The sequence below is a fragment of the Sander vitreus genome, chromosome 3, assembly GCF_031162955.1.
Source record: "Sander vitreus isolate 19-12246 chromosome 3, sanVit1, whole genome shotgun sequence".
In the NCBI taxonomy this organism is placed as follows: Eukaryota; Metazoa; Chordata; class Actinopteri; order Perciformes; family Percidae; genus Sander; species Sander vitreus.
The window spans coordinates 29046269-29064593 of record NC_135857.1 but is presented as its reverse complement, the minus strand read 5'-3'; the positions used below and the strand labels follow the sequence as shown (position 1 = coordinate 29064593).

General features: G+C 38.6%; 1 protein-coding gene and 1 long non-coding RNA gene across 2 annotated transcripts; one reads left to right on the top strand and one right to left on the bottom strand.

The window, feature by feature from the left end:
- Nucleotides 1–2124: 2124 nt before the first annotated feature.
- LOC144515756 (uncharacterized) lies at nt 2125–5921 on the top strand. Its single transcript, XR_013501771.1, has 2 exons — nt 2125–2211; nt 2821–5921. It is a non-coding gene; the product is annotated as an uncharacterized LOC144515756 (long non-coding RNA).
- Nucleotides 5294–17725, bottom strand: LOC144515755 (POU class 2 homeobox associating factor 1). Its single transcript, XM_078246859.1, has 5 exons — nt 17618–17725; nt 13180–13307; nt 8079–8118; nt 7675–7964; nt 5294–6913 (listed from the first exon to the last, which is right to left on the bottom strand). Exons 1-5 carry the CDS (start codon nt 17631–17633, stop codon nt 6482–6484), a joined length of 906 nt encoding a protein of 301 aa, XP_078102985.1. The 5' UTR covers nt 17634–17725; the 3' UTR covers nt 5294–6481.
- Between the last annotated feature and the right edge of the window lie 600 nt (nt 17726–18325).

Below are 18325 nucleotides of genomic sequence, written 5' to 3'. Positions count from 1 at the left end.
GCTGGCTACACAATTAACTAATGAGTTTTTCGCATATTATGCTGAAAAAATTGATGAGCGATTTCAGACACTGCACAGGTTTAGTAAAAGTCTGTCTGTTACTGTAGAATCAGAATCAGAATAAGTAGGTTTACACTTACAACAAATTTGCCTTGGTGGTTGGTGGATATAAACATATTAAGAGGAAATAAAAAATAAAGTTCTGCAACAGTCAAGAGCATAAATGAATAAATATTGTAAAATATATTTCTGTTTTCTCCTGGTGTCTTATATATCTAAAAGGACAAGTTGAATCAAGTTATGAAAACTGAAACGTGATTAGTTTCTTAACTATTTGAAGTGTCAAGTGTTGACTTGTGCCCTGGTGCCAGATAGGCTCATATGTGCCAAACAACAATCAGTATTTAATCCAGGATACAGCACAGTCTGTCAAGTCTGAACTAAACAAACAAACAGAAATCTAAAGAGGTTTTGTGTTTGTGTTTTCCTTCTATGGTGCAATTTGCATCTAGCAAACATTCCTGAAACTAGATTGTGCTACTGTAAAGTTAAATACTGAGTGATTAGTGTGCATATTTGTGTGTACAGTGTGTATTCCACATATTCTGTTGGCAAGCTCCCTAATGCTCCTGCTGAACTAGCACTTGTGGAAATCCCCCTGCAGAGGCTTGGCAACACCTGATCAGTGCAAAGAAACATGCACACTCAGGCTTTAGCAGAGCTCCTCAATTAGCTTTAGTTTACTTGGTACTGACGTTTCAGCATGCAGACAAAGACAAAAAAAAAAATCTAAGCGCTTTTAGATAAACATCTGTAGGAGCTGTGTGTGTGTGTGTGTGTGTGTGTGTGTGTGTGTGTGTGTGTGTGTGTGTGTGTGTGTGTGTGTGTGTGTGTGTGTGTGTGTGTGTGTGTGTGTTAGTAATGTAAAGCAGCAAGTGAGGGCCAACCCAGACAACTTGTTGCTAAAACGTAGAAAGCTTCGTAAAGCAGAAAAATGTTAGAAAAGGTCAAGTTTGATGCCTACGGTAACTTTTAAACCAACACGGACGAAAACGCCTGAAAGTGCTATGGAGAAAATCAGCAGCAGCTACAGAGCTTGAATCCATCTCCATATGACAATTGAGCAAACTCCGCCTGGTGACGAAGACTATGTGACTATGTGTTGAAAGCTCTAAAAAAGCTAGAAAGTAGTCTTTGAGTTTGGATTGTTTTGTCAAACTGTTAGAAAATGCTGCAAAATCACATGTTTTATAAGAGCCAGCATTTAGTAGCTCATGTAGGCTTAAGTGTTAGGCATGTCGGTGAAGCACTCTCTTGACTCCCTAGTGTTACACTCACAAGTGTCCCTGTGAAACACCAGCAACTGGGAACTGAGTGTGTGTGAATGGGTGAATGAGAGGCAAATTGTAAAGCACTTTGTCTGGTGAGGTAAAAAAAAGCGCTATATAAATGCAGTCCATTGACCATTTTCATTAACTAAGGTGACACTGTCATAACACTTTTCAAACAAAGTTCATGTTAAAAATTGACCGTTGAAAAATGTGACATTACTAATGTCAAAATCTGTTTGTATAGCAGTCCCACTAAAATTTGTTTTCATTGCACATTTCGTACAATTGAGAGGACGATGGCTCATGACAAAGTTCACTATGAGGCTCCAGCTGTATCACTGTACTCACAGAGCACAATACATGTAATACACTCCGTAAGTTACTCTAATGCTCCTAATCAAACTGGATGTTGTACATTGTACTTTATGAGACTCCTTTGAAGTTTTATGATCCAATTCATTGAATCAAATCCTTTGTGTCTAGTCAAAGTGCTGCCTTTGTCCTTGTTAATATCTAAGCAACAGAATGTTTGACTATTCACCCCCTAAAATGGGTGCCAGGTAAGAACAATCCTCCAATTGATTGGATAGATGTGAAACATTAAACTTTGGAATCCTAAATAAAATGTTATCAGTCGTGAAGAAAAGGTGAATAGTGTAAATAACATCTCTGAATTTCGCAACAACTGATATGTGAATCCGTCACCTGTCTGTATTCCTATCAGAGGGTGTTTCTTTATTTAGTAAATCAAGGGCTGTTTACATTCATTTGTGTTGCCTGCACAAAACCCAAACACACACCCAGGCATGATAACAGAGACTCACTGTGCAGCCGCACTGCGAAAGTGACAGGAAAGCCCTATTTACACATCAAACACAAGGTAAGTGGAGGGTGAACAAACCTGATAGTACTGTACTGAGATAGTACTGTTTCTATTTGTGAAGTAGGTTAGTCAACACTATTCAAGTCATAGTATTCATATTAATAAATTGCTGCAAAAACAACCATAAAGTGATTTAAATTGATTTCAGTTCATCAAAGCTCTTGTTTTTTTTCTGTTCGGTGTCTGATAGCTCTTTGCAATTAACAACACTCTGCAAAGGAAGTGATGCGTTTTATGTGAATGGTTCATTTACCTATTAGTCAGAAAGCGCCACCTATTGACATTTCTATGGAAAGTTTACCTGACATGTATTTCACAATATACATTAATCTAAATAACGGCAGTTGTAAATAATCATTAAACCCTTCTTTATCACAACATTCCTGGCATTAACACTCTACCTGCATTGCCCCCTCATTAGATAACTGTATAGATATCTTCTAGGCCGACATGTGAGAACAGTTGAAAAAATGACAAAATGTGAGGAAGCAATAACATGCAGGCTCCTTTAGACCTCCTCCTGTTTGTATTTGTGGCCTGCTATCTTGATGTGTGGTGTCGTGGACGGTTTAAGGGATAACCTTCACTCTTTTTGTTTTCTCTCAGAGTGGAAGAACAGGTCTCGACATGCCTGCACCGGGTCCAGCACCACTTCTAATGTTGATGTTGGGCAAAAGGCAGATGAAGACCAAGATAAATCAAATGTGCAAGTAGCAAATACAATAATGATAGCTGATGATTGGCACTGTTTCTGTATGAGATGACCAGAACTTTGACGCCCTATGGGCGTTTAGGAAACCCTTTGGAACGCTGTTAAATGTTTTCAAAATTGCTTTCCAAAAAACACCTGCCGTCGGGCACCTCTCAAGGTCACTTATGTTATTTGTTAAGTTATTCATTTGTTTAATCGGGGGATTATGTGCATGTCCCGGCCAAGAAATAGTCCAGCACATAGCATCCTGTGAAACAGTGAGTTGCCTTTTTTATGGTTGAGGATAGCTGTTTCTGCTGGCTGTAATATTTAACAGACAGACATGAGAGTGATAGGGATATTTCCTGAACTCCAAATTATTCTTTTAAATTCTGAAAACCCAAAGTAAAAAAAAAAAGTTTGCATGCTAAAAGCCAGTTTGGTGGGGTGTCAAATATTGGGGTAGCAAATATTGTTGTCTGGGTTTCTGGGTTTAAATGAAGCACTACTGCTGCTGGTGCCACGCAACTCGTAAAAGCTACAACATAATATAAGGCTGACATCATAAAATTACATCCTGTAAAGATGAGTGTATTGTATTATGCTGTTAAAGTGCAAAAAAATAGTTTGACATGATTTGATAGCACATGAGTTAAAATATTAAATGACCACTTCAGCAACTTAAGAAGGCAAATAAACTCGGGGTTAGCGGGGTAGTGTTGACAAGGTGAGTCACCGTGTTTTTCTCCTGAGTCACTGCTATAAATTTGATTTCTATGGCAACCTGACACAGTTCCCAGGTTTCAGACTTTAATTAACTAAGATGCACAGCACAATAACGGCTGGATTACCATTACTGGGCAAAGCAGGCAAAAGCCCCCAAAAGCCCCCACTGCATGGCAATTGGTCATACTTTTGATAAATTGTATGGGATGGGAATATATACTATTTAAACAAAACCAATTTCTTTCCTAGGAGGGCAAAGTCATAATCTGCCCTAATCTGCCTCTGATTGGCAGGTACTCATTGCCTTTGGTGGTTGGGTTGATTAGGTTTAGTCATGAAGAGTAAGACTGGTTAGAGCTAGGATAGAATGTCATGATAGGACAATCAAAGGCAGATTAGGGCATGGCATACCTACGCCATCCTAGGAAAAGAAATATCCCCTTAAACAAAACACAGACGATGGTCCTCACATGTTTAGAACCTTTTTTGAAGAGTGGCCCTTCAGCGTTAAGACTAAATTCATTATTTCAAGTGATATACTTACTGTATGGCACATATTTCTAGCTTGTAGTTAAACAATTATCACACAGCAAACCTAATAACTATGATATGACATTCCAGTAAAAAGAGAGAGAGAGAGACAGAGACAGAGAGGGAAGTATAGGGGGTTGATTTTTAAATATTATTTATAATTTTCACACAACCTCTATACGGAGTTGGTTTGTAACTATAAATGTTCAAGCCCTTTTGTAAGTGACTTATTAACATGCAGTTGTTAGCAATGAATATGAAAGGACTCTAAAATGGGGCGTATTGTGAAATGTGTATTCCCAGTCTCCATGGGCTGCCAGTTTTCTGAGACCCTGGGGCACAACCTTTCCATGAGAAGCCCTGGCGAGGGCTCCATGTGTCCCACCCCTGCATGCTATCAAAGGTGCTGTTCAGGCATGTTTCTGCAACGCCTCTTGGCCCAAAGTTGAAGTGCTTTAAAGGGACTCTCTGTCAGACACTGCAGCTCTGACTCTGCATTTGAGATGAAATACATGTAAACAATTAGTCTGATGCACTGAAAGACTGGACTGAGAAGTGTCACACATGATGTTACCTTTCCACACCATTTATCTTCCATGTAGCTGCTGAAACCAGTGGTGGAATGTAACTAAGTGCATTTACTCAATTACTGTACTTAAGTACAAATTTGAGGTACTTGTACTTTACTTGAGTCTTTTCTTTTCATGCCACTTTCTACTTCTACTCTTTTATTTGAGTAACTTTTTTAATGCATGACATTTACTTGTAACAGAGTATTTTTAAAGTGTGGTTTTAGAACTTTTACTTAAGTAAAGGATCTGAATACCTCTTCCACCACTGGCTGGAATGCCCTAAGTGAACATGAGCCCTGTCAGCGAAGCAGCAAAGAACCAACTCTCCCTTCTTTAATCCACTTGAAAAACAACACATGCTGACTTCATGAGTCATCAGATAAATAATTTCCCAAGAATCAAAGAGAGTGGATAAATGATTAAAGTTGCATTTGAAAAAGTGTACATGAGCAACAGTGAGGATTGATTTAAAGACACATACTGCCATTAAACTTCTACGTTGTCACATTCATACAAACATACAGTGTTCAAAACAAACATGATCTTGTCAGCCGAAACCTCTGAAAGCCATCATGTTTAGTTTATTTAGGTTCTTGAGTTACAGTTATTCATGCTAATATAAAAAGAAATAACAAGAAATAATAATAAGAAACCTTAACTGTTGGAATTATACAACCCTCTTACACATGAAAATGATATACTGTCATTTTGGTTCATTATCTCTTTTTTTTATTTTGTATTTGTTTTACCTGTTGGCGCCCATTTGGAGTGTCAACTACACTCTGAGCATTCGTTTTGTTTTCACATTTATGAATTCTGCATTAAAAAAACAGAGCCAAAGCTTCTCTTAATATGTTCCCAGCACGTTTTATCCCCTGTGATACGATCTTTGGTGTTTTTTTTTAACAAAAGAGTTGCAGCCCCTTTCACAATGACAGTTTCTCCTTGGGTTTTTTAGGAATGAGATTCAACAAAAGAGTTGCAGCTCCTTTCACAATGACAGTTTCCCCTCGGGAAAACCCTTGGGACTCAGAGGCCTTCCGTGCCAAGTGCAAGCACAAGTATTAGGACAAAATCTTCATCATACAGTACAGTGTAAGATGGTACTCTAAATATATTTAAAATCGAAACATTTGAAACCATCTGGCATAATTCAGTTTGAACAACAATCGGGAAATAAAGGTTAATTTGGCCAGAAAAAGTTCCTGAAGTTTAAAGTTGCATCACGCAGGTTAGCGTATTGGCGTTGTTAGCTTTGTTTTCTCATTATTTATTTGTTTTAAGTAACTTTTCTTTCTTGTATCAGCAGTAGCATGAATTTACAGTCTTAGTTATCATTTGACATAAAGATCTTGCCTGATGCAGTTTGAGTTTGAATGAAGTTAGTTTAAAGTGGTTCCAGACTCCAGATTTTATCACTTTGAGAGACACCTCAGGAGATAGACAGCACTGAAGGCTAACTGTTTCTCAGAAAACTGCGACTGTCTCGGACATAATTTCTATTGACAGAGACAGCAGTGTCTTTTTTATCCTGTTTTTCAATGCCAGACTTTGCTGCAAAAAGGAAACAGCTGCATGAACATAAGTCAATTACAGCTCAAGAAAAGCATTACACAGAACATCAATACAAATTATAGCCACAGTAACAAAATGAAGTTGTAATTAGGCCAAATTATCCTTTAATGGTGCCCCTGAGAAACAAACAGAAGAAATGCTACTCTCTATGAACAGAAAAAAACTCATATTTTCAGACATTTGGAATGAAGAGCGGGCTGCTGTATGAGTCTTTGTCCTCGTCTTCGCTATCACCCTTTTGATCCTCCAGAAGTTTATCCAGGAGGTTCGGTGACTCTGCCTCTAGACTCGAGCTTTGAGACTGGCCTTGTGGCTCAGGGTCCAGTTGATGTTCCGAATGCTGCGGGAGGTCCAGTATCTGCGGCTGAAGATGACCTCCACCCTGAGCCTCCAGCTGAGGAATCATGGTGGTCAAAGACATGGACAAGGGCATGTGGACCACAGGTGACCCGGGCAGGGCTGCAGAGCCGGGGGCAAACTGGACTCCCGGGTTTGCCATGGTAGATATGGTGGTGATGGGCTGGGCCCAAGGGAGGTAGGTCAACCCTGAGTCTGGGAGCTCCATCTGAGGGAGGGAGCCTGGTGCTGGGGCCACAGGTATGTTCTGAAACAACAACACATGACTAAAATGTTCATGGTGATTCCAAAGGAACTTAAACTAGCAAAGACACAAACATTTGCTCAAAACTGTAATTGCCTTGCCTAAACATTGTCTTGTTTAGACTGACACTGTTTTAGAGACTGAGGTTTTTGAATTGAAATATGCTCTCAACAGGCTCTGCTAATCAGATCCTTTAGGTCAGTGACCCGGTACCGGTCCATGCAATGTTGATTACCGGGGCACAAAGATGTGATCTGACAGGAACCGACTGATCATCCTGGTTTAAACCCACACCCATACTACTGGTCTGTGTGACCCGTGTGTGACTATGCAAGATGGTTGAAGATGGTCAGTGGGTTTGGAGAAGTGAAACTCAACCTCTACCCCAGAAGAAGAAGAAGAAGAAGAAGAAGAAGAAGAAGAAGAAGAAGAAGAAGAAGAAGAAGAAGAAGAATACATACTTTAATCACACAGGGGGAAATTACATTTACCCACTTAGTGTAGGTTTGAAAGGTGGGTGTTTAAAGCTGAGAACAGCAGCTGTTGTATTCATGTCAGTATCCAATGCACTGCAATGATGACAATGACTGGTCAATATTTAAAGTTTCATCACTTCCTGTGGATTAAGAAATGATGATGCTGGACCCCAGGATTCTTTCTCTTTCTTATCCCTCTAGAGATTTAGTCAGTGCATTTTTACAAAGTCTCACCAGGTAAAACTTTAAGCAAACGTTTGTTCACATGCAGAGGTTTATCCTACTCACCCCAAAGTTAGTGAGCAATGGTGTGTGTGTGTAGGTCAGCATGGTGTAGCTGGGACAAAGAGTCTGCATGAATACATCAGCAGTGAGGGTGGGGGTGGCTGGGTAAGCCAGAGTCTGAGCTGAAAGGTCCTGCTGGTAGTCAGATGAGGACCAGGGTGTTACTGCAGGCTGCTGGCCAGCGCTGGTGCCAGCTGGGACAGATCTCCATCCTGCACAGTGCAGCCCTCCATCACTGACTTCAGTCAACGGCTCGGCTGGGGATCCGCCAGCAACATCAGAGCCAAACATGCCTGATTTTGGACGAGAAGTTTGAGTGTGAATCTTCAAAGACAGGCAGAGACACATGCTTTACTTACAGGAATCAATTTGTGTCAGGTAACTCTCAGATCCAGCTGAACGTGTACCTTGTGTGTATAATGACTGGTTGTTATGCGTGACCACATCCTAAAAACAAACAGATAAAGAAAAGGGAGTTGAACATGTCATTAATTTACAGTAGAACCATAACCACATGTTGCTGCTATAGAACTAGTCTACACTCTAATGTTGACACATAAATATGCAGTATTTACACTTGTACCGATCAAGTCCAGGTGTGAGCAGCAGCTGAATTGAGCATACAGGTAACGTCTTGAAGGGTTTGTCTTGTGCAAAATCATAAGTAACTGTCCAACCTATTTACTGCCACTGCATCAACATTCATTTTTCCCATTGAAAATTGATATTTTGAATTACATATCTGTGGTCCACAAGATTATACATACAGACCTTTACAGGCAGAAAACAATGGATAAATGTCATCCACAAACCATCATTTACTGAAAACCTCCAAACTGCAATTTAATAATTGATCCAGATTGCATAAGTGGATATGATATTCCCTGAAGGCACAATGGAAACTGTTGTCTTACAGTCATGTGAAAAAATTAGGACACCCATTCTAAAGTTGACTAAAAAGAGGAATAAAAAAATCATCTTTTGCAAATTGTTCTTAATGCCTTAATTAAAAAAATGAGGAAAAATCCAATCTTTAAGGACACCAATTTTCTTTGTGAATGAATAATGTATCGTAAATAAATAAATGTTCTTCCTTAAAATACAGGGGGCATAAGTCAGTACACCCCTATGTTAAATTCCCATAGAGGCAGGCAGATTTTTATTTTTAAAGGCCAGTTATTTCATGGATCCAGGATACTATGCATCCTGATAAAGTTCCCTTGGCCTTTGGAATTAAAATAGCCCCACATCATCACATACCCTTCACCATACCTAGAGATCGGCATGGGGTACTTTCCATAAAATCGTCTCTCAATGCAAATCAAACCAGCTATTAGGCTGACTGAAATACAACCATGCAGTGCACAGATCATATTAAGCAGAGATAACTAAGGATGTTAAGTTTCTGTATGGGAGGGATGCAAAGGCTTGTTTAAAAAAAAAGATATGTTTTGAACGGTTTCTGTCCTAGTTAAAGTGTGTTTTAATAATGTTCTGTTAATGTTTTGAGTGTGCATTTATGTTATCTGGGTTTTAGTTTTGTATGGTTAATTAAGTGTTCATGTTTATCTACATTTATTGTTGCACCATGACTGAGACCCGGGTGGGGACTGATGGGGTCTGTGCATTGAGATAATGTTCAGTATAGAGTTCACAGATTGTAAACCACTAACTTTGTTTCCTGAGAGAAACTCTTCATGCAGCACAATACACTGTAGAATAACAATGTTTTCAGACTGTTGTCTTCGTTTTGGTATATATTTTAAGAAAGTGTATTGAATGCATTGTTCTTAAAGTCACGCTGTCATAAAGTAAATAAAATAATCTTAATATAAATAAATAATTTTGTTAGTAGTGAGAAGAAGCCTAATGTTTCATGTTTATTATGTTTCTTTGCATATTTGAAGCTATAGTGTGTACTTTCTGTCTCTCCCATGAGGAATTATGACAACAAAACAGTTTGGCGCGTCCACATGATACAAGCTATCTGTGATTGTGCACCACCCCCACCCCTCCCCCAGGCAGTTGCTAGTAGCCAAGGAGGACACAGAGGATAAAAAAAAAAAAGATGCACTCTTCAGAAAAGGTCATTATCGTGACTTGATTTTCTGCGCGAGTTGTGTGGAGCTGATAGTCTTAATTAGCTTTGTATCAACTCATTTGGCAATGCTTTGAATGTAACGTACGTTCATTAATATAAATAAGTTATGCACTAAAGCTTTAACTTAACATGCTTATTGTAGACAACGTGACTTCAGAAATACATCATTTATGTTACTAATGATTTTTAGTAATGACTACTAATGTAAACTTGATTCATCTACTGCATCAAGTTACGGCTCTGTGTTATTACAACTTGACCTGTTAAGTTTCATCTTGTGTAAAAACAGTTGGGTTTCCACGCAAATTTCTAGTAAAGTCAAATAATTAGGGATAACAGTGTAGGTTCTCCTACAAGCATGGAAAGAGAGGGGTGAGCTGAGGGGTATTCAGTTGGTTGCAATATGCAACCTCACTGCTAGATGCCACTAAATCCTACACACTGCTCCTTTAACACAATGCTGGCATGCCCATATAAACATTGAAAGTGTTATTAGTTGTTATTGGTTATGAGGCCTCAGCAGTTCTTTAGTTCTTCAGTGCAGAACCATCTGTGTTTAATCTTGAAAGACGTGTATGCATGTATTTGCTCTGTATGGTCTCTATAAGGGTGAGTCTTAATAAGCAGCGGTACAGTACAGAATCTGTAGTGAGAAAACAGCAGCACTGCCTGGAAGGAGACGTTGGGGGCTTAAAACACCGATAAACGCTGAGGGTTTATAGGACTTGAAAAATCAATTAAGAAACATGAACAAGCAGAACATAAACAACCTATTTGGTCCTTGAAAAAGGACTATGAGTTACAGAGGGTAGGATCAGTAGACATCAATAAATCTAATTCCATTTTTGGTAAGGTATTTGCTGACTGGGTGTGTTCGACTGTAAACTGAGTGAGGCACTATGACAAATACAAGGATCTCAAAACAAAGCTCTGTCTCTAAACCAGGGATCTTCAACAGGGGGTTCAGGACTCCTAGGGGGTCCTCAGAGTCAATGCAGGGGGGCTCCCAAATTATTAATTTTTGAAAGTTTTTTCAGAAATTAAAAAGTCTTAAAATGAATCCAACAGATTATTAGCAAATATAAATCCCCACTGCTTACTGGCCTATAGGTAAGATCACTAAGGCCATCCACAGATACATTAATTCTAAGGATTCACTGTGTCACATGCATGTTTAACATTAAAACATGGTTTATAAAAGCATGGCAACAATTATTAGGCCATCTCTGTTTCAGTTAAGGGGTCCTTTGCTTAAAAAACATTGAAGACCCCTGCTCTAAACAATAATCTCTTGGACATAATGTCAGCCTGCTGCCCTTTACATCAGGCTCATCTGCAAACAAAATAAAATAGCCTGCCCTTTGATTTAAAGTGGGAAACTGTCAGACGTTAAAGGGGCAGTTCACCTCAGACAGTGGTATGGCCATGGAGATTATTTTGAGATATATTCCTGAGATTACTGTTTACGGATACAATGGCAGTAAATGGAATTTGTGGTGCTCACAGTAATATAAAAGTTACATTTAAAACATTCATCAGTAACATCTTTTTGTCCTCATTATGACAATATTTCCTTTATTAGCTATACCTAACTGCACTGTAGCCTACTGGAGATAGCTCTGCTGTATGACGACATGCTGCAAGCTAATCTCATCTGGATGTTTTTTTATTGTATGGAAATGCACTGGTGGGATTTTAATGCATGTATAACAATACATTTCTTGAATCATGGAATCCTAATAGCTTAAGTGTAATGTATTGATTATTACTTTAATTATTTTTAAAGATAGGTCAACATTGGAAATATGATTATTTGTTTTCTTGCCAAGAGTTAGAAGAGAACAGTGACAGAGTGTTGGATAAATATGAAGCTGCTGGTTAGCTTAGCATAGCATATAGACAAAAAACAGAGGGAAATAGCTTGGCTCTGTCCAAAGATTGAAAAAAATGTGTCTGCCATGCACTTTTAGTTACATGCTGTTTTTTATCTGTACAAAACCTGAAGTGATTCTCCCTCTCTGGTAGGCATAATAAATAGCAAGTGGGAGGGCTTTTGGCAAGGCTGCAAGTAATTTTGCATAGGGCTGTGTGCCCAGCCCTGTAGCCATGCAGGGAATGGCTGTAACTGTCATGGAAAAACACCTTTTCTTTCAGTTCTAGAGAATTCCATCTGTAATTTGTTCAATAATATTCCAGTTGGAAGAAATACCCCCCACAGAACAAACCAGATATGTTGTGTTGCAGCTTCTGCTCCAGAGCTCCCATTATTACAACCAGCATTATGCATCTGGATGTTCAGCGGCCTCCCTGCTGCAGATACATAAAGATCCTCAACTCCATTCATCAACATGACAGTTTTAGTAAAGAATGTAAATGGACTGTATTTATATAGCGCTTTTCTAGTCTTAACGACTAGTACAGGAACCATTCACCATTCACACACATTCATACACTGTGGCCAAGGATGCCGTACAAGGTGCCACCTGCTCATCAGATAAACACACACATTTACGCTCCGATGCGCAGCATCGGGGGCAACTCGGCATTCAGTGTCTTGCCCAAGGACACGTCAACATGGGACTGCAGGGCCAGGGATCAAACCATCAACCTTCCAATTGGCAGGCAACCGCTCTACCACTGAACCACAGCCTGAAGAATGTCAGCCTGGAGACTAATGGTGACAGATCATCACAATGCAATAAAGCAAGCGTTATTAGAAATGCAATATGTTATTTAGAAATGATTCAGTACATCAAAAAGTAGCATAAATGCTAATGTGTTTGTCATGGAAACTATTCTAAGAAGAGTTCACAAACTTGAGTTCAGTTAAAAACCTGGCTGTCACTGTCAGAGCTGACAATAAATGTTTGTGTGGGTTGTTTTTTTTAAGACATCTATCTAAAAGTAATTCTGCTCTTTTTTGATTTCATAGACTGTAAATTTGTAGTACATTTTCAGTATTTGAAAATCTCACAAAGCACGTTTGAAACGTTTGATTAGTCACTCATAATCCTGAGCAATCATTGCTCCATACTGTAACTGCTGCCACAGCAAATCCTATTCTTATTTGTTTAATGACTTTGAATTGTGCTGTGATAAAGGTACAGTTAAGGGAGGATGTGGTTTCAGTAGGCTATTTACAAAGGAGTTTTGGGAAGGATTTTTCCCTGGTAAGCGTGGAGGGCTCAACATATGTTCCCAAAACATGTGTTGTTATGTTCAAAATGTATCAGTATGTAAAAGTATTCTTACCTGAAATTACACCTCATTTTAAACGTCACAAAACTGAGTAAAACAAATTTAAGATGTACAGCTGGTCACAAAATGTGTTGTTCATCCAAACTGAATGATAAAATGCATCATGTACAGTAAATGCATGTTATTGTCATTTGTCATGGTGTTCTCACCGCAGAAGGGGGCGCTGTCTTGATGCTGAGCGGCTCCAGATTTCTCTTCCTCCTCAGCAGCTCCTTGACCGGGTCTCTGACTCGAACACCTTGGTACGGTCTGGACCTGGCCAGTGCTGATGGTGACGCTTAGAGACATTAAAGAGACATTTACTGCTAATGATCTGCTCTATATTGGCCTGCACATTAAAAGAGACACTGACAACATGTGAAATAACACGGGCCTCTCATTTTAAGTTAGGTGATAAACTGATTAACATATACAATTGCTAGGTCTATATGAGCTGCTATCCTTTTTAAGAACTGTCATTACAATAAGAAGAAAAACTATGGAAACACTCTCTCATCTGTTGTTTATCAACAGACTGTGAGAAATGATATTCTGATGATACTTTTGTGTTATATTGTGCTGTCATGATGTGATTTACAATGTTTCAAATGCATCACGAAAGTCTAAGTGCAGTAAATTACAAATGCATTGCATGCATACATTAAGAAAGTCACACTGCACCCAAAAACATATTGATAATCTTGCATAATGATCATGATGCAACAGCCACCCATAATAGTTATTGAAAGTATGGGTAAAATGATTAGGGGCAATTGTGATACTTCTAAATGATGTTTTTGCAAAGTATCATAATATATTATGAGAGCTTATAGCAACTCTGCATGTGTTATAATGTTTTATGTTAATCATCTTTTCTAGGTAACAACACAATCATAAAGATTTTGTGTACATATACCAGAGAAGGTTTAGCAAGCAGCAATGGCAAAATAAAACTTACAAACGAGGCTGCGCCCACTTAGGAGACAGGGAGTGTGTACCGTTTCATACAATTGGTGCAACGTGTAATGCACTATCTTTAGTAATGGAGAATATTTGCTTATACACTTGAATTCATTTGAATATTCATATAATATATAAACATCCGATTTCAGCTGCTAGTAAGTCCAAATGTTTACCCCATTGATTCCCTGCAAGTATAAGCATGAGAAGAAATGTGATCTGACAGAGAGGGCCTCTTTAAAATCAACTTAAAAGCAACAGTACTGTGAAACGTCAGTGCCATCAGTTAGTACGGCCCGAGGATACAAAGTCACTGAGAGTTATGGCATTTTTCTCCGCTGCGCTGCAGCAGTGTGAGTTCTCTGCAATGGAGGCTGATCTACATGCACCACATCATGGCTCTTGAATTCCAAATAGACAAAAAGGCTATAGGTCCCTATTTGAGTGGGGAGGGGAAGTATTTGTGGTACAATTTCTTATTATAGTCACATGCTTTATATTTGAATATGGACTGTACTATATAGCTTCAAACTGGTTCAAAATCCCATCTATTCTATTCATCTGACACCAGAATGCAGTGGTCTGGACAGAATTTGACCTGAGCATCCACCTGCCCAATCTGCCTGTACCTGCCTCAGATACTCAACCATAAATAAAACCATGAAGTAATCTGAGAAAGGCTGAAAGGTATGTGAAATTACACCCTGTGATCTGCTCCATTGTTCTCCATCACACTGACTGTCACCCTCGCCCTTCCATCTTCCTCCACTCTCCACAAATTATGTTTAATAGACTTATCTTGTCAGTCGTACATACATCATGTTTGTTTACAGCAGTGTTCCCAGATCTACGACACACTGAATTTGTGCTATAGTTTAGCCCATGTTACGCTGTATTGAACTAGAAAGGTTAAGTCCTAACAACACCTTAACACCTGTGCTTATGTGGCATTAAGAAATGAATTACATGCACTATTATGTCCTCAGACTTACCAAGTCCCATTTGAGCATAACTCAAATTATCTTAATTTATTACTAATTGGCACAGACAGGAAAGTCTTAGTTATGTTGCATACTAGCCTGAAAATGTTGGAACCATGGACCATGGTATTTAGTAGTTGTACTAATGAATTGCATTATGGAATATGTTTTGGAACTAATGTTTTAATTTGATCATGTACAGCTATTGTATGTCAATAAACTAGCCTAAGTAACTAACTATGATCAATAATTCTAAAACCCCCAAATTTAACTACTTTTTTGAGCATTGAGAATAAGCATTTATTAGCATGTTAATGGTAAAAAAACAGGGCTCCTTGTTTAGACCATTAGCATGCTAATATATGCTTATTCGCACTAAACACAAAGTACAGCTGAGGCTGTGGGGGATGCCATTAGTTTTACAGGTATTTGACCTGAGGATTTTCATGGCAAGCCACTCAACAGTTGTCATGGTATGCCACTAAAAAACAAAAATATCAACCTGCTGGTGGCACTAGAGGAACAGTCGCTGGACATTGCTATTCATAGAGCCAGGCCGCTAGAATGTTGAAATGAAAATGACACACATCACTTGAAGTGACAGATTAATAAAGGGTCAAAAAGTCAGTAGTTTGACAGATCTCTGCTAACAAGCCATCTGCAGGTATGAAGGCCCTCTGGCACTTGAAAAAATGAACTCTTGTCCTGTTAGGTCAAATCCTGTCTGACTGCCATGGAGAGGAGTATCACATATGGCCTAATTTAAATGTGCCTGGTGTTTGTGATTACTGGTGGGAAATCTGTGCCAATAGCAACTGACATAAACAAAATATAGACGTAAAAAAGATTTCTCTTTTGTTGGATTTGGCAACATCCAGAGGCGATTACGTCAAGTGTGATTTAATACTTATCACAAGAGCTGCTTTTGACACAAAGTGTGCATTGCTGAATGTTAGGGATGGGTGGCCGGGGTACAGTTAAGCCAGCGGTTAACCAGTACTGGTGTACAGTTAAGCTGCCACTTGAAATGATGTGTTCACACAGGCAATATGGTGCTTTTACAACTAGTTCAGCACCCCCAATTTTTTGTTGTGAGTTTTAATGTGTTGATTGCCCTCACAGTGAATCAACACAGTCAGTTTACTGCTACTGGCAAGAGCTTACTTAGTAGAGTTACAGTTTCACTGCTTAAGAAAGCCCAAAATAAACACTCAATGCACAGTTGGCTTAGCTAGCACAAAACCTGCACTGTTTCTTTAAACCTCAACATATCTGCTAGAATGGTGCTGACTGAAAAGTTGAATTTACGACCCAACAGCAAAGCTCTCTAGACAAACAGAACGGACACACAAGTCGCTAAGACCCCTTCCCCCCATTAGTTACTGTTGCTATGAATGTACAGCTTTCTGTATCATTTAAACTGAAGAGCTCAGTGGAAATGTTATCAATCAACTCTATATTTTGTTCATCCTGGTTATCCATTTGGCTGAAGCCTGGGGTTGAGAAAGAGGACTTTTCTGTAAGTGTACGATAGTTCTAGAATTTCTTTCCCTTATCACTCAGAAGGTATTTTATAAAGATCGATAGCTACTACTGGAGATATTTGGATAGAAAAATATCATAATCTAGCACCTTCTATTTGTCTATATTTATTTTTTAAAGAACTTTTATTCTGGAAAATGTGTTTCTGATATACAGGAAGCTCCATTTCAAAAAGCACAAGGAAATGGATGTTACAGTATAATCTTGAACTGAAACTTAAATGAACAGAGGATGTTGTTGTCTTTCATCTCTCTCTGTTTTTAACACTTACACATGAACACACACAGACAGACAAACAATCACCATGGCACATACATGGGGACTCAACTAACAAAAAAGAGGAAGCTCCACAGCTGCGTGTGGAAGCCTGCTGCCATTTTGCATTTTATCAAGATTACAGCCCAATAGCAACACAGCCAACATCCAAATGACGACCTTCCTCTTTCCAAAAGAGTCCGACACAACAGCTTTAATATTGTTACTGACACAGTTTACAACATGAAAAGTTGGCATATAGCTACTGTTCTTTCCACACAAAAACAAACAAACCTCCAGACTTGAACATCTAAGTAAATGTTCTAAATAAATAAATAACTTTACGTTTTACATTTCTGATCAGCGAACAGTCAAATTAATTATTACAGTTGGCCCAAAATACAACAGCGGAAAAGTTGACCTTAATCAAATTTTATCTCCTAACAACAACCTCAGATCTTCAATATTCAACCAGATTATTATTCTTAATGGACATGGATGAAAAGAAAGATCAATTGTGCTAGACAAAGGTTACATGTATTGCAAGGCTATCGTACTGACTTGCATATTATTATACATAATATTGTGTTCATAGTATTGTGTTTACCTCATCTAAGTGACAGGAAAGGTAATGTACACACAGGTGAAACACCTATTTGAACAATTCAGTATTTGTTTTAAAATTTAGAAAATGTTCTGCTGCTCTTTTACCACCTTCAATGAAATCGAAGCAGATTTTAAATAATTGTTCAAATCAATAGATTAGTTTTATATAAGATCATGGCAATCTGCATCAAGGAGCAAGTATTCTCAAGATTTTACAGTTAATGTGTATCATATAGAGAAAACAGCAATGATGTGTTGTACTTACATTTCTCCCAGTGCATACTGCTTATCTGGATTATGTCATATAGTTAAAGTGAAGAAAATCAAAGTGGCGGGTGACTGACGTGCTTTATAGCAGCCTGAAGCTGGCCAACTATCCCCCTGGGATGTCAGCTCTCGCCACAAATCTCCCTCATGCATATAGTTTCAGTGTTGATGCTATTTAAGTCGAATCATAACTACAAGAGCTAAAACATTTTAAAAAGAGAAACAAAAAGGCCACAGTATGCCAAGATGAAACAGAAGGAGGGTAGCATTTTAATGCATCACAGACAAATTAAGGACAATCCATTTAAAAAAATCGCTGATGCAGATGGTGTATGACCGACTTCCTTTCCAGCCTTCCTTATCAAACTAAGTTACACAGAATTGTAGACATTAGAAAAAGCTCTAGATTTCTTTCATAAACAACAGAGTTAAAGTTGATACATATAGATGTACTTTAATCAAATTATTTGTTTTATGTTGTGTTATGATCTTGCCATGTGCACTTTGTGTGCAACTTCCCCAAGTCTTGTTGTCGCAGTGAGGCTGCCAGATTCAGGATCATTGTGCTAACCTAAACCAATTCCTGTGCACATTTAACTGGCAACCTGTTCTTCAAAGTCGGACATGCTGCACCGAACTGCTATGTGGATGGATAAACTGTTGTTCCTCAAGAAATAGCAACCTCTCAAAACATTCCCTTTTGAGT

Bases quoted from the DNA above. Each gene is read 5' to 3' on its own strand.
- LOC144515755 (XM_078246859.1), bottom strand. The intron at 8,119-13,179 runs GTGAGAACACCA...GTTTGTTTTTAG, and splicing joins AGACAGCGCCCCCTTCTGCG to GATGTGGTCACGCATAACAA. The intron at 6,914-7,674 runs GTGAGTAGGATA...TTGTTGTTTCAG, and splicing joins CATTGCTCACTAACTTTGGG to AACATACCTGTGGCCCCAGC.